Source organism: Neophocaena asiaeorientalis, unplaced genomic scaffold (assembly GCF_003031525.2).
Source record: "Neophocaena asiaeorientalis asiaeorientalis breed wild unplaced genomic scaffold, Neophocaena_asiaeorientalis_V1.1 scaffold182, whole genome shotgun sequence".
Taxonomy (NCBI): domain Eukaryota; kingdom Metazoa; phylum Chordata; class Mammalia; order Artiodactyla; family Phocoenidae; genus Neophocaena; species Neophocaena asiaeorientalis.
Genome location: NW_020174648.1, coordinates 4,643,637 through 4,658,999, shown reverse-complemented (window position 1 = coordinate 4,658,999; position 15,363 = coordinate 4,643,637). Strand labels below are relative to the sequence as shown.

Genomic DNA, 15,363 nt, shown 5'->3' with positions numbered 1-15,363 from the left:
GATTTTTAAAATACTTAATATAAAATTATGTTCAAAAGAAACTTCAAAGTCTGTAAGTTCTATTTTCTGTTATAGAAAAGTATGACAGATAAATCAATCAGAATTTCAAGCATGAAATATATAAGGATAAAATTATGTGAGCAATACACAATTTAAGAATAAGTTCAAAGAGACAAAGAATGAAATTTCCCATTGTTAATGAAAAGTACTTATTTTTGAATCAATGATAAGTATCCAATCACTATACTATTCAGATTCTACTGGATACATTTTAAAAAGAGATAAAGCTTATTTTTAAATAACCATATTTACAATACTCCTAAAATCATATCCTTTACAAACACTTAAACTTATAAAGAAAAAATGTGGATGCTCATTTAAAATGTGGCATCAATGTGGGAAGAAGTACATTATTTTTCAGAATTTTTATATGGGTCACCCAAGTTGAAGACCACTGCTACAGAAAATGGGTAGCCCAGCCCTCTATCCATGACTAAGGTAAACGTAAAGCATTAAAAGTGAAGGGTCCTAACCTAGTAATAAAAAAGGTGCAAGTCTACCTAGAACACTTCAGAATCGTAGAACTTATACTTATTTCACCATGCTCAAGAGGAAATCTGAAATTACTTTTAAAAGGTTCAGGGTCTTTTTAATCCAACCAAGAACTACAGGCACTATACAAATCATGTAAATCAGACTAAAGCAATGGGAATAGTTTTTTCAGTACAGAAAAAACAAATGATATTCCCCTTTCAAAAACAGATCTCAGTAGCATCCTGAGTGCACGGGAACCGAAGGATTTGACCATCACTGTACAAAGCTAAAGACTGGAAAGGGTGATGGGCAGTAAAACAGAAATAGATATATCAGGATGAAATGTTATTTCTATGGCTGACATAAATAATCACACTGGAAGCTGCACTATAATTAAAAGATTTCAAATATGGGCATAAAACACACTCCAATTACCCAAAACCAAAAATTTTTATCCATATAAGAGAAGGTTAAAAACACTTCTCTGGTGGTCCAGCAGTTAAGACTCCATGCTCCCAATGCAGGGGGCCCAGGTTCAATCCCTGGTCAGGGAACTAGATACCGCATGCCGCAACTAAGAGGCCACATGTCGCAACAAAGATCCCGTGTGTGGCAGTGAGGATCCCTCGTGCCACAGCTAAGATCTGGCACAGCCAAATAAATAAATAAATATTTTTTTAAAAAAACTGTATCATTGACAAGATAATTTCTAGCTTAGGAAATCAGTAATTATAACTTCACTATTCACTGAATGTATACATTTGAGAATACATAAAGTATGAAATTACTTTACATCTTAGTGCTGTATTTTCATATTACTTCCATATCAGTATAATGGTGTTCTCTCTCTCTCCTCTCTTCTCTCTCTCTCTCTCTCTCTCTCACTATTTAGAAATTCACATAACAGAATTTGGACTCATTAAATTTGGTAAATATCAATACCAAAACCTACAGACCACTGGATTCCTTTCTGTATTTAACCATTCCAAAAGAAGAAGTAATTTTCGAAAGTTATGACAACTCATAGAAGAGTGATTCTAGATGCACAAAGCAGCATCAATCCATGTTTGTGAGTTCATGGACAAAGGGTTCTGCTTTGTGGGACTTTGGTTTCCATTTCACCTAACTTAGCTCATGAAGTCCAGTCCCACAGAGTATCATACCACTCAGTGTTTCTTCTTTTCCTAAGTTCATTCTCCTAGTTTGCCACAAGACTTTATCTACCTAGAAGAACTTGGTATTCCAACAGAAAATCTTCAAAATACTTCCTTCAGGGTTCATTTCTGCTATGCAATCATCTGATGATTTTCCTGTATGAAAATATATTGGATTGTACTGAAGAGTGAAAGAGAAAAAAGGATTGAAGCCAATGTAATTTTAGAGCAGAGATAAAAAAAGGAAAGCCATGGCTGAAAAGGTTCCAATTCATGATGTATTATAAACCACCAAACAAATCAAACTGCAACCAAAGCACTGGCAAGTCAGAATCTAATACACAAGTAGACACCACATCCTTAACTCTGAGTGTGTTACTCTTTAGGAATGAAGAATTATCCTTTCTGATATACATACCCAGTAGTGCCCTACTTCATGCCTACCCATACCTGAAAATTAATCTTTGGAAAATTAATCTTCATTCCCAAAAACTCAAACTAAAGATTTTCCACAATATCTTAGGCTTTTCAACATGTAGAATTTTTAGATTTTTCATAATTGGCCTCTGACTAGATACTATTCCCAATCACTTACCATTTACCTTAAGGGTTCCCTATTTGTGCCTCTCTTCTCCAGTCACCATTCCTCCCTCAAAAGTTTCATATCCATTGTCTTTCTTTCCTCAGTTTTACTTTTCAATCGCCTCCCCAGGTCACAGACTCTCTTCCTCCATCTAGGAGTCCTCATATACAAGTTTTATCTCCCTTCCGCCTCTCCATTAACCCTTTCCTCCATTGCGTCTCACTTCTGCCCCAGAAGTAGAAACAACAGGAATGCACAACATGATATAGAGACAGGTATCTGGAACTCTGGCATTCTCCTTTAGCCTCACATTCTGTCCAGCCATCAATGTAAGAATCTAAGAGTTGTACCAGTCAATTTTTTTTTAATGAAACTTAAATATGATATGGTACATATGGTATAGAATCAATGTCACAACCCGGGGAAGACTGGGAAAAGCACCCTGCTGAGTAGGAGAGAGAGACTGCTTACCTCTAAGCTACGTTCTCTAAATAAATTAGTGCTAACACACCCTTTTGGGAACTAAATATTTTTAAAAATTAAAAATCATTCCAAAGACTCACCCAAGAAATTAGGATACAGATGGTCAATATTATCCACAACATAGTTACACTTGGGACATCTATTATTGTCCTCCAAACTCTGATGAATACACTTGTAGCTATAAACAAGAGAAAAAATAAAATAGCTTGATTAAATCAGTGATAAATTAATAAACTAGTCACAAAATAATGCCTATTAGTTTTCTATTCCTCATTTTCAACATAAGTTATCTAGCAGTTATCAAATTTATTTCAGCGTATACTTTTATATTAGAAGATACATAGGGCATTTATTAGATAATAGTATACAAAAGTTATTTAAAAATAAACTCAAATAACAAGCCTACTAGATATAAAATTTTAAAAGATATACTAACTTTTAAGTTTATGCAATTTAAACAGTATATAACACCACCAAGAAAAACAAATGCCTGTAATTTAGTTAAGCAAACAGACTATCTGTATCCTTGGAGTGCTGATATCCTCAATACAAAAAGAGCTCATTCAAATGAAAAGAAAATAAGAGAAGAACAGAAAAATCAGCAAGACAAAAATTAGTCATTAAGCATGGAAATCATCACTTTCATTAGGATGAAAAATTGATTTAAAATTATATATTAGTTTTTACCAATCAGAATAGAAAAATAAAGAAAAAACTGTCAGAGTTAAGGAGTACATGTATATATGAATAATTTCATGTACTGCTGCAGGAACTGCCATTTTCTAGAAGGCAAGTTGTATGGAAAAACTTAAGGCTGTGTATCCTCTTTCATGTAGTGATTTTACTTCTAGGAATTTATCGTATGGAAATAAGCAGATTTTTATATGTAGAAAGATGTCCCATTCAAAGTTATCTGTAAATAGCAAAATAAATTAGAAGCAACCAAAACACTAGGAAATTGACTACATAAATTTGTAAACATCAATCCAATGCAATGTATATAGTCAATAAAAGTCACACTGTAATATGTAACTATATGCCATGAAAAATAATCTAATAACTATTTATAGGTACAGCTGGAGACATATGATTATGAGAAATTTTTGCCTTCTTAGATTATATATTTCTGTAATGTTTGTTTTTTTACAATTGTGTATTGTCTTATAACAAAAAACTTTGAAAATGTCATTCAACTAAACCCCAAAGAAATATCAAATTGACATTAGGAAAAAAGTCACCATATAATTATGTTAGTAAATAAAAATAACTTCTAACACAGTGGATACAATTCCATTTGTTTTAAAAAATTATGTACGTGTACATTTTTTAAACTCTTAAAATGTATTTATTAAACTACAATTTGATTTACAATATTGTGTTAGTATCAGATGAACACCCTCAGATTCTTTTCCATTATAGGTTATTACAAGGGATTGAATATAGTTCCATGTGCTTTATGGCAAATCCTTGCTGTTTATATATTTTATATATAGTAATGTATATCTATTAATCCCATAGTCCTAATTTATCACTCCCCTTTGGTAATAAGTTTGTTTTCTAGGTCTGTCAGTCTGTTTCTGTTTTGTAAGTTAGTTGATTTGTATTATTTTTTTAGATTCCACATATAAGTGATACAATATTTGTCTTTCTCTGCCTGACCTACTTCCTTTGTATTATAATCCCTAGGTCCATCCACGTTGCTGCAAATAGCAATATTTCACTCTTTTTAATGGCTAATATTCCACTGTATATATACCACATCTTCTTTATCCATTCATCTGTTGATGGACATTTAGGGGGCTTCCGTGCCTTGGCTATTGTAAATAGTGCTGCTATGAACATTGGGGTGTATGAACCTTTTTGAATTAAGTTTTCTCCAGATATATGCCCAGGAGTGGGATTGCAGGGTCATATGGTAACTCTGTTTTTAGGGGGTTTTTTTAGTTTTTTTTTTTTGCGGTACACAGGCTTCTCACTGTTGTGGCCTCTCCCATTGCAGAGCACAAGCTCTGGAAGCGCAGGCTCAGCGGCCATGGCTCACAGGCCCAGCCACTCCGCGGCATGTGGGATCTTCCCAGACCGGGGCATGAACCCATGTCCCCTGCATCGGCAGGCGGACTCTCAACCACTGCACCACCTGGGAAGCCCTGATGTGATTTTAAATGAGATTTTTTTTTTTTTTTTTTACTTTCTCTGATATTTCATTGTTACTGTAAAGATTTCTGTATATTGATCTTGTATCCTGCACCTTGCTCAATTCATTTACTAGTTCTAATCATTTTAGCCACAGCAACCAGACAAGAAAAAGAAATAAAAGGTATCCAGATTGGAAGGGAAGAGGTAAAACTGTCATTGTATGCAGATGACATGATACTCAATATAGAAAATCCTAAAGATTCCACACAAAAACTGAAAGCATTTAAATGTGAACATTTAAAATAAACCGAAAAAGACATTCACCATAATGTTAACAGTATGTGCCACTGGGTAATATAATTATGGGAAACTTTTTCTTTGTAGGTGTCTACAAGTTTCTATAGTAAACATGTACTGCTCCTAACAATCAGGAAAAAAAATTACTTCTAAGAAATCTAAAAGGTGATTTACATATAAGACGATTCCTAAAAAGACAGTAACTCTTTTATCCTGTGTCCAAATAGCTTCATAAACTGAAGCAGATTTTTATATCTACCTACTTCCCTCCACCTTATCAAAACAAAATGCTACATCCATCAGGTTGCTCTGTTCTAGCTATCATCTACTTTCTCATCTCACATTTGTTACTTGCAAGACAAGCAAAAAGAAGGACATTATAGGGAATCAATGTAGCATGGTCTCTGGCACAGTACAGGGGCCCAAAGATTAAACACCTGGCATATAACAGGTACTCAAATATTACATACAGAACAAATGACTTGCACAGTGTTCCAATAACAATATCTTCAACTCCTGCAACTATGACAAGGCTAGGAATACCACATTACCAAAAGATAGGCTCCATATCTGAGAGGAAACTTCCTACATGGAAACTTCAATGAAAGAAATAACATCCTAAATTTTTTTTTCATTTTATTGCAAGGGAAAAGCATAAAGAAGATATGCAAATACAATAGATTAAGAGCTCCAACATGGGAACATTTATAGTCTGCTTAGGGGAAAAGGAAATGAGTTAATATTACCAGAATACATGACAAGATTTAATCCTTTAAAAAAAAAACCTGCAGGGAATTCCCTGGCAGTCCAGTGGTTAGGACTCAAGCAGTGCTTTCACTGCCATGGCCCAGGTTCAATCCCTGGTTGGGGAACTAATACCCCACAAGCTGTGCTGTGCAGCCAAAAAAACCTGCAAGTTCAAATAAAGCAAGTCATGAAGGAGAGAGGGTTATTAAAGACAGGAGACAGGGACTGACAGATAAGCAGAAGAAGGACATTTGGGGTTTTAGCAAATGGCTTTTGAAAAGAAATGGTAGTCAGAAAATGAGCAAATAAAATGACAAGAAAAACAAGTTAAATTGTTAAGCCAGATAAAGAGTCTGTCAATATACAAGAAATTATTCCTGAATCCAACAGAACATTCTCCTCTCCCTTCTTCAGCATCCTAATCATATCCCTTGTCAGTAAGCTTACTACCATACCATCCTCTCTTAGAAGAAAAAGATAGTCTAGGACACAACCAGAAGGAACTGTCCTCAGAAACAGAAACTCAAATTACTTTTCTGCATTGTACTTGATAATATTCATCTATACTATAAAATTTAAATGAATCAAATTACACACCACTGTATAAAACTGCAGTGATAACAAGATGCATCAAGTTTATTTTATAACATCTATTGCCTCACTACCACCTTGGGTAGACCCTCCCTAGTCTGAGAAATAGTAACTGTCTTATTCTGTACTTAATCTGTGTATGTGTTTGTCAGCCCCTCTTCTATTTGCTCATTAAAAGCAGAGATTTGTTTTACTCGTCTCCGTACCCTCAATATCTAGCACAATATCCTGTTAAAGAGCTGGAACTCAATAAATTCTGAATACATGAGAAAATAGATATAACCAAAAAAGAAACATACTTCTGCTGCCTTCTGGGTCATATAAAACACTGCGAGAAAGTCTCAATACAGTAACTCTAATTCATTCTCACTCATCTATCTCCTTGACTATCACCAGCCCAAATACAATGTTTTGGATTCCAAAAGAAGAGTATATGCCTAAACTAGTGATCAAAATAGGTGGGCAAAAAGAGATAAGAAGGATATATATTTTGGGTCTACCTGAGAAATTTTCAATAGCTACTCACACTGCAACTCTTAAAAAAATTTATTCAGTACCACAGTGTGCTAACAGTACCTATGTCCCCTGATAAGTGCAGATCTGACCACAAAGAATGAATATTCCTCCACAGATGTATACAGTTGCTCTGTTTCTTCTATTAAGTATATACCTACCTACAAAATATAATTGATTTTTCTGTCTGTGTCAACAGGGATGAGTAGATACAGAAAACTGAATAATTAGAAAATTCTCAAAAAAGAAGGAACTATAAAAAGAAAAGAAAAAAAAAAAAATCAGTACCAGTGGTTCTATATAAGAACCAGGTACAAAAAAAGACTAATAGTAAGGTACGAGGTGATGGATTAGTCAAAAGTCCCAAAAGGCAAACTGACACCCAGGCTTGATCACAGGTATGCTGCAAGATGACAACACTGAGGGACCCTGTTAATTATAACTAGTTTGTATTGAAGCAAACAGTAAATCAGGAGCTGACATACATGAGGTCTGAGAAGCAGAGGGCAGAGGACAAGCTGCAGGCAGCAAAGGGGAAAGCAAAAGAGCAAACCTTATCTCTATGTCATACAGAATCCAGATTTTTTTAAATTATATCATTGAGTTTCAGTTAGATTATAGCTAACAGCAGGCTCACTGTGAAGTGGGAATGATTTAAAGTGAAAGAACTTCCCGCTATAATGTCTCCAACCTGTTACTAGGAAAGACTTATTATTTTTAAGTGGGACAAGGAATAAACAGTTGATGTGGCCCAATTTGATTTAGTGTTAATAATCTGGATGGAGCCTTGAAGTGGTATTCTGCTTGGCTCCAGGTAACCAGCCAGGGTTCAACTTAGCAAACAGTTGATACCACAGGCTACTGTTAATGACTGAAGTTCCACAGGCCTCTCATGTCTCACCGTAAATAATTAAGAGCTTTTGCTTTCAACAAAAGAACAAAATGTCTCACAGTTTATCAAGCCTGGCAATGGGACTGTCAGCTTCCAGGTTTATTGGCTCCTACCAATGTTATCATCCCTATCCTACCAACACCTGCTTTCTGGTAGGTATTTTAAAACACAATCACAGGGAGTTCCCTGGTGGCACAGTGGTTAAGAATCTGCCTGCCAATGCAGGGGACACGGGTTCGATCCCTGGTCCGGGAAGATCCCACATGCCGCAGAGCAACTAAGCCTGTGTGCCACAACTACTGAGCATGCACTCTAGAACCCACGAGCCACAACTACTGAAGCCCACACCGTAGAGCCTGTGCTCCACAACAGGAGAAGCCACTACAAGTGAGAAGCCTGCGCATCACAACAAAGAGTAGCCCCCACTCGCCACAGCTAGAGAAAGCCTGCGCACAGCAACGAAGACCCAACGCAGCTAAAAATTAAAAAATAAATACTTTTTTTAAAAAAACACAATCACATCAGAGTGTAACAAAGTAACTTGAATTGTAACAAAGATCTAACCTTTATTTTTATTTAAAGGTAAAAAGAAGGTATTTAAGAAACCAACGAACTAAACTCACACCATGAAGATTACAGGACTCACTGAAAAGGCCCGGCCTGTCTAGTTATAAAGTCAATTAGTAATTTATTGTACTTCACAACATACTGAGGCAAGATCATTGAACTGACTCAGCAGACTCTTAAGCTTTTTTAAATGCCACAGTGAATATGTTAGACAAGGGCAGTTAGGAAAAATGGAAACCTCACTTTACAATCTGTTTCACACTTCAACACCTTCAAATCTATGAAAGAAGAGTAGTGAAAGGGTAGGAAGACAATGGGAGTTGGGGGCCAGAGAGCAGCAGAAGATGGTATGTTGACTGACTTGACAAAGGTAAGTTTTAGACCCAGACCTAGATTCCTGGTCCACCAACTTCAAGAACTTGCTCTTTTAGCTTTATATCAGTAGTTCTCAACTAAGGGCTACTTTGTCCTCTAAGGGATATCTGGCAATGGTTGGAGACATTTTTGGTTGTCACAGCTTGGAGTAAAAGGGTTGTTACTGGGTTACTACAGAAGCCAGGGATATCTAAAATACCAAGGACAGCTACCCACAACAAAGAATTATCTGGTCTAATATGTCAATACTACCAAGGTTGAGAAAGCCTACCATAAATCGCCCAATTTTCCAGAATAATCAAAACCCAATGTCTCTAAGAGAAGTATATGATTTCCTATGGAATGCTAAGGTGCCGGATCAATTAATGGACCAAAGAGAACACTACTGCTGAACAATCAGCCTGAAAAGACCAAGCCCATACATGTGTCAAGACCCACACGACCAGAATTTCAGTAGCAATACAGAGAAGAAAGTGATTCACAAATGATAATAATGTCAATGCAATATATACCAGGAAATAAAAATTATTTAAGAAGGCAAGATGGCCTTTTTTAAAAAAACAACAAAAAGATTCTGAAAGAATACACAGTCACTTCTTACCAGAGATAATCTTTGAGGAAGTAGAAAAGAAAGGCTAGGGGAAAGGAAACATTTACATTTCATATTATACCTTTCTGTACAATGAAAGCTTTTATAGCCAACAGTATACATTGTTCTTATCATTTTAATAACTTTTATTTTAATAAAGGACATAGATAATGCAAGCTAAGAAAGCTATTTTTATTCTAAACTTTCTTTCTAAGTGACTGGCAGATTGGATATACCTATCAACAAAGCACTGCACTCCAGATCAAACTAAAGGACTTACAAACTGGTGACAATACTCGTCTTCACTAATGGATATCAACCTACCAGATATCATATTCAACCTCAGTATAAAATTGTGGGTCTAACTTCAACATGAATTAGAATAATAAGATATATTAGAACACAACAGAAATACTAAACAAAGAGGGTAAATAATTTAGGGAGATGACTGACTGCAAGTAGAATATACCACCTCCAATCAAATAAATAGGTAAATAAAGGAATTAAACATACACAAATTACATACCCATTAGGATGACCACTATTAAAAAAAAACAGAAAATAACAAGTGTTGGAAAGGATGTGGAAAAATTGGAACCCTCTGCACTGTTGGTGGGAATGTAAAATGGTACTGCAGGTATGAAAAACAGTATGGAGGTTCCACAGAAGATTAAACACAAATGTACCATATGATCCAGCAATTCTGCTTCCAGGCATATACCTGAAAGAACTGAAAGCAGGATTTCAAAAAGCTATTTATACACCAATGTTCAAAGAAACATTATTAACAATAGTTAACAGCTGAAAGCAACCCAAGTGTCCATAGAGAGAAGAATGCACAAACAAAATATGATCTATATGGTCATCCCTCAGTATCCGCAGTGAATTGCTGTCAGGACCCCCGTAGATACCAAAATCCAAGGATGCTCAAGTCTCTTATATAAAATGGTGTAGTACTACCATATAACCTACTGTACATCCTACTGTATACTTTAAATCATCTCTAGGTTACTTATAATAACTAATACAATGTAAATACTATGTAAATAGTTGCCAGTGAGGTGCAAATTCAAGTTGTGCTTTTTGGAATTTTCTGGAATTTTTTTTTCAAATACTTTGGAACCGTGGTTGGTTGAACCCACAGATGCTGAACCCGCAGATACAGAGGGCCAACTGTATATGCAATGGAATGTTATTCAGCCTCAAAAAGGAAGGAAATTTTGACACATGCTACAACATGGATAAAACTTGAGCACACTCTGCTAAGTGAAATAAGCTAGTCACAAAAGACAGATACTGTTTGATTCCATTTATATGAGGTATCCAGAGTAGTCACATTCACAAAAAGTAGAATGGTGATTGACAGAGGTTGGGATAAGAGGGAAATGGCACTTGTTGTTTAATGGGTATAGTTTCAGTTTTGCAAGATAAAAACGTTCTGGAGACTGATTTGCACAACAATGTTACAATACTCAATACTACTCCACTTAAAAATGGTTAAGATGGTAAACGTTAAGTATATTTTATCACAACTGAAAATCTTTTAAAATATACAGATTAGCATGACATATAACCTAAAGACAGCACTGAGCAAAGTGTTAAAGGACACAGAACTTTTTAATCCTCTAATATCCTTTTCCAATGACCTTCCAGCCTGCTTTAATGGCCCTCACATCTATCCCCCACAAGTGAGTTAAAGGTGCTTCATGCTTCATCCTAATTACCCAGCACCCCCCAGTTTCCTAAAACAGCAGTCAAAGCTCTTTAAACAATTAAGAAACCCAGAAGTTTATTATTAGAGTTTCATCTATAAGGCTGATAGTAAATCTAAGTATTTCACAGAAATTATACCAGCATCCACATGTTTGCCTTGAGCTGTCAAACCTGTAAAGGTATATCGGTCAAGGAAATATGATTCAAAATAACCAACAGTAGCTTTAAAAACATAACTTCTCACTGGCTACATTTACACACAAGTTAAGAATTGCCAAAAGACAATTTCACTAAATTAAATCATCTTACCAAAAGCTGTGGCCACACTTCGTCATGTATGCTTCCTCAATCATATCAAAGCAGATAGGGCTAAAAACAGAATAGAAAAATAATTAATACATTTTTTTAAGTAGAGTGATTACAAATTGGAAAAAGTCAGTAACAATACCAACAAAATCATATTTCAATACATAGCTAAGTCTTCAAACTTTCTAGTGATGAGATGAAATTTCTATTGAGCTGAATGAACGTTAGGGGACTGCTGGTAAAATGACAATTTGTTCAAGATGGCCCTAAGCACCATCAAGTTCTAAGATGAATTAAATGAATAATTTAACTGACTCCAATACTTTGACTTGACCATAAATTTTGATAGTATAATGCAATCACAAATGCTTAAGTTCTACCATCTTTTTCAATCATCCCTGGTACAAAACCATCTAAATGCTCTATTTCCTATCTCAAAGAAAATGAATTTCCTGAGTGATAAATCTACAGTTCCAATCTCAATAACTCTTCTAGGTAGTGAAGATGCTAATGATAACTAATACTTAACACAAACTATGCATGTCCATTAAAACAATGACATATATTAACTCACTTAATCCTTTCAACAGCATAGGTACCTACCTATTACTAGACCCACTTTATAGATAAGGAAATTGAGACACAGAATGTTAAAAGTCACACAACTAGGAAGTAACACAGCCAATTTTCAAACTCAGATCCATGTTCTCAACCACTCTTCTATTCTACTTCCAGATACCACGAGATAAATATCAAGTCATACCAACTATGCCACATGTTCTGGCCAAGGAAAGGGGGTTATCAATCTCTGAGAGGGTACCGTCTACCAGAAGAATGCAAAGCCTTCTAAGAAGCAGTTTCCCTTTATCCTTCCCCCTTCCTCCCTCCAAAAACTCTGATGAAGTCTCCAGAGATACAACAGCCATCTTGAGATCATGAAGACAACAAACATAAGCTAAGAAGACAGGATATGGGTTCCTTGATAACATCCTTCAGCAGTTGCATCATCTATAGATTGTCAATCTCTGGACTACACATTACATGAAAAAGTAAATCCTAACTTGGTTAAGCCAGTAATTATCGAGTTTCCTGTTACTGGTATACAAATCCAATGCTTATTGATGTCACGGGACAATTAAACTGTAAATGAAAATTTACCCACTCCCTTCAAGAAAAGTTTCCTGGGCATAAATACTATCTTAGAATGTGAGGTTATAAATAAGTTATAAAATCTCAATGTTGCACAAGCTCAGAGTTTCATCATGCATAGTGTGCTGGCTTAGACTGCACTGGTTTTGCCAGTCTTTACTCTCCCAGACTCAGAATAAAGGGAAATCTCCTAAACGTGGGGATTTGGTAATTCTTCTTTTGGAACAAAGTCCATCTTGCTCCTGCCTGATGAAGGTAAGGAAGCAGGGGTGGGGCTCCCTCCTGAGGACATGTGGATGAGCTGTGGAGGCTGCTCTGTGATCTCAGTTTGCAACTAAACGATGCTGAAGAACAGATCTGAGATAGACAAATTTTATTTCACACTGGTACAGTGGGTGCTCAAGCAGGTATCTTAACGCCCAAAACCCAGAGTAGAGGCAATATTTATCCCCCACTTTAAAGACTTTATTTTTTTAGAGGAGCTTTACATTTGCAACAAAACTGAAAGGATGGTATAGAGATCTCCCCTGCCCCGACATGTGCACAGCCTCCCCTATTATCATCACTCACAAGAACAGGGCATTTTTTGTAAACAAGCATGAACCTACATTGACACATCATAATCACCCAAACTCCAAATTTTACCTTAGGGTTCATTCTTCATGTACATTCTATGGGTTTAGGCAAAAGTATAATGACATATACCCACCATTATAATATCATACATATTATTTACACTGCCCTAAAAATCCTCTATACTCTGCCTATTCGTTTCTCTCCCCTTACCCACATCCACTGATTTTTTTGTCTCCATAGTTTTGTTTTTTCCAGAAAGTCATATAGTTGGGACTAAACAGTATGTAGCCTTTTCAGATTGGCTTCTTCCACTTAGTAATATGCATTTAAGGTTCTTCCATATATTTTCATGGCTTGATAGCTAATTTCTTTTCAGTGCTGAATAATATTCCAGTGACTGGGTATACTGTAGTTTATTTATCCATTCACCTACTGAAGGACATCTTTGTTGCTTCCAAGATCTGGCAATTATGAATAAAGCTGCTACAAGCATCTTTGTGCAGGCTTCTGTGTAGTCCTAAGTTTTCAACTCCTTTGGGTAAATACCAAGGAGTAAAATTGTTGAATCATATGCTAAGAGTAAATTAGTTTTGTAAGAAATCAACCAAACTGTCTTCGAAGTACCTGCACCATTTTTATCCCCACTAACAAAATATGAGATTTCTGTTGCTCCACATCCTCCTCAGTATTTGGTGGTGTCAGTGCTCAAGATTTAGCCATTCTGATAGGTGTTTTAGCAATGTCTCATTGTTATTTTCATTTGCATTTCCCTGATGGCTATGATGATATGGAGCATCTCTTCACATGCTTATTTACCATCTGTATATCTTTGAGGTGACGGTCAAGGCCTTTGGTCCATTTTTAAATCAGGTTGCTAGCAGAAGCAAAAACAACTACAATCCTGCAAACTGTGGAACAAAAACCACAGAAACATAGACAAGATGAAAAGGCAGAGGGTTATGTACGAGATGAAGGAACAAGATAAAACCCCAGGAAAACACCTAAATGAAATGGAGATAGGCAATCTTCCAGAAAAAGAATTTAGAATAATGATAGTGAAGATGATCCAGGACCTCGTTAAAAGAATAGAGGCAGAGATCGAGGAGATGCAAGAAACGTTTAACAAAGATCTAGAAGAATTAAAGAACAAACAAACAGAGATGAACAATACAATAACTGAAACGAAAAATACACTAAAAGGAATCAATAGCAGAATAACTGAGGCAGAAGAACGAAGAAGTGACATGGAAGACAGAATGGTGGAATTCACTGCTGGAGAACAGAATAAAGAAAAAAGAATGAAAAGAAATGAAGACCGCCTAAGAGACCTCTGGGACAACATTAAACGCAAAAACATTCACATTATAGGGGTCCCAGAGGGAAAAGAGAGAAAGGACCTGAGAAAATATTTGAAGAGATTAGAGTCGAAAACTTCCCTAACATGGGAAAGGAAATAGCCACCCAAGTCCAGGAAGCGCAGAGAGTCCCATACAGGATTAACCCAAGGAGAAACACACCGAGACACATAGTAATCAAATTGGCAAAAATTAAAGACAAAGAAAAATTACTGAAAGTAGCAAAGGAAAAATGACAAATAACATACAAGGGAACTCCCATAAGGTTAACAGCTGATTTCTCAGCAGAAACTCTACAAGCTCGAAGGGAGTGGCATGATATACTTAAAGTGATGAAAGGGAAGAATCTACAACCAAGATTACCCTACCCAGCAAGGATCTCATTCAGATTCAATGGAGAAATCAGAAGCTTTACAGACAAGCAAAAGCAAACAGAATTCAGCACCACCAAACCAGCTCGACGACAAATGTTAAAGGAACTTCTCTAAGTGGGAAACACAAGAGAAGAAAAGGACCTACAAAAACAAAGCCCCCAAAATTGAGGAAATGGTAATAGGAACATACATATCGATAATGACCTTAAATGTGAATGGATTAAATGGTCCAACGAGAAGACACAGGCTTGCTGAAACAGTACAAAAACAAGACCCATTATATGCTGTCTACAACAGTCCCACTTCAGACCTAGGGACACATACAGACTGAAAGTGAGAGGACAGAAAAAGATATTCCATGCAAATGGAAATCAAAAGAAAGAGTAGCAATACTCATATCAGATAAAATAGACTTTAGAATAAAGAATG

General features: G+C 36.0%; 1 protein-coding gene across 1 annotated transcript in view; it reads right to left on the bottom strand.

Moving 5' to 3' along the window:
* The window catches only part of COP1 (COP1 E3 ubiquitin ligase), a 269,589-nt gene that overhangs the window by 220,255 nt on the left and 33,971 nt on the right, over positions 1–15,363 (bottom strand). Inside the window, 2 exon segments of the mRNA XM_024758830.1 lie at positions 2,835–2,932; positions 11,484–11,543. Of these exon segments, the coding sequence (XP_024614598.1) occupies positions 2,835–2,932; positions 11,484–11,543 (158 nt within the window).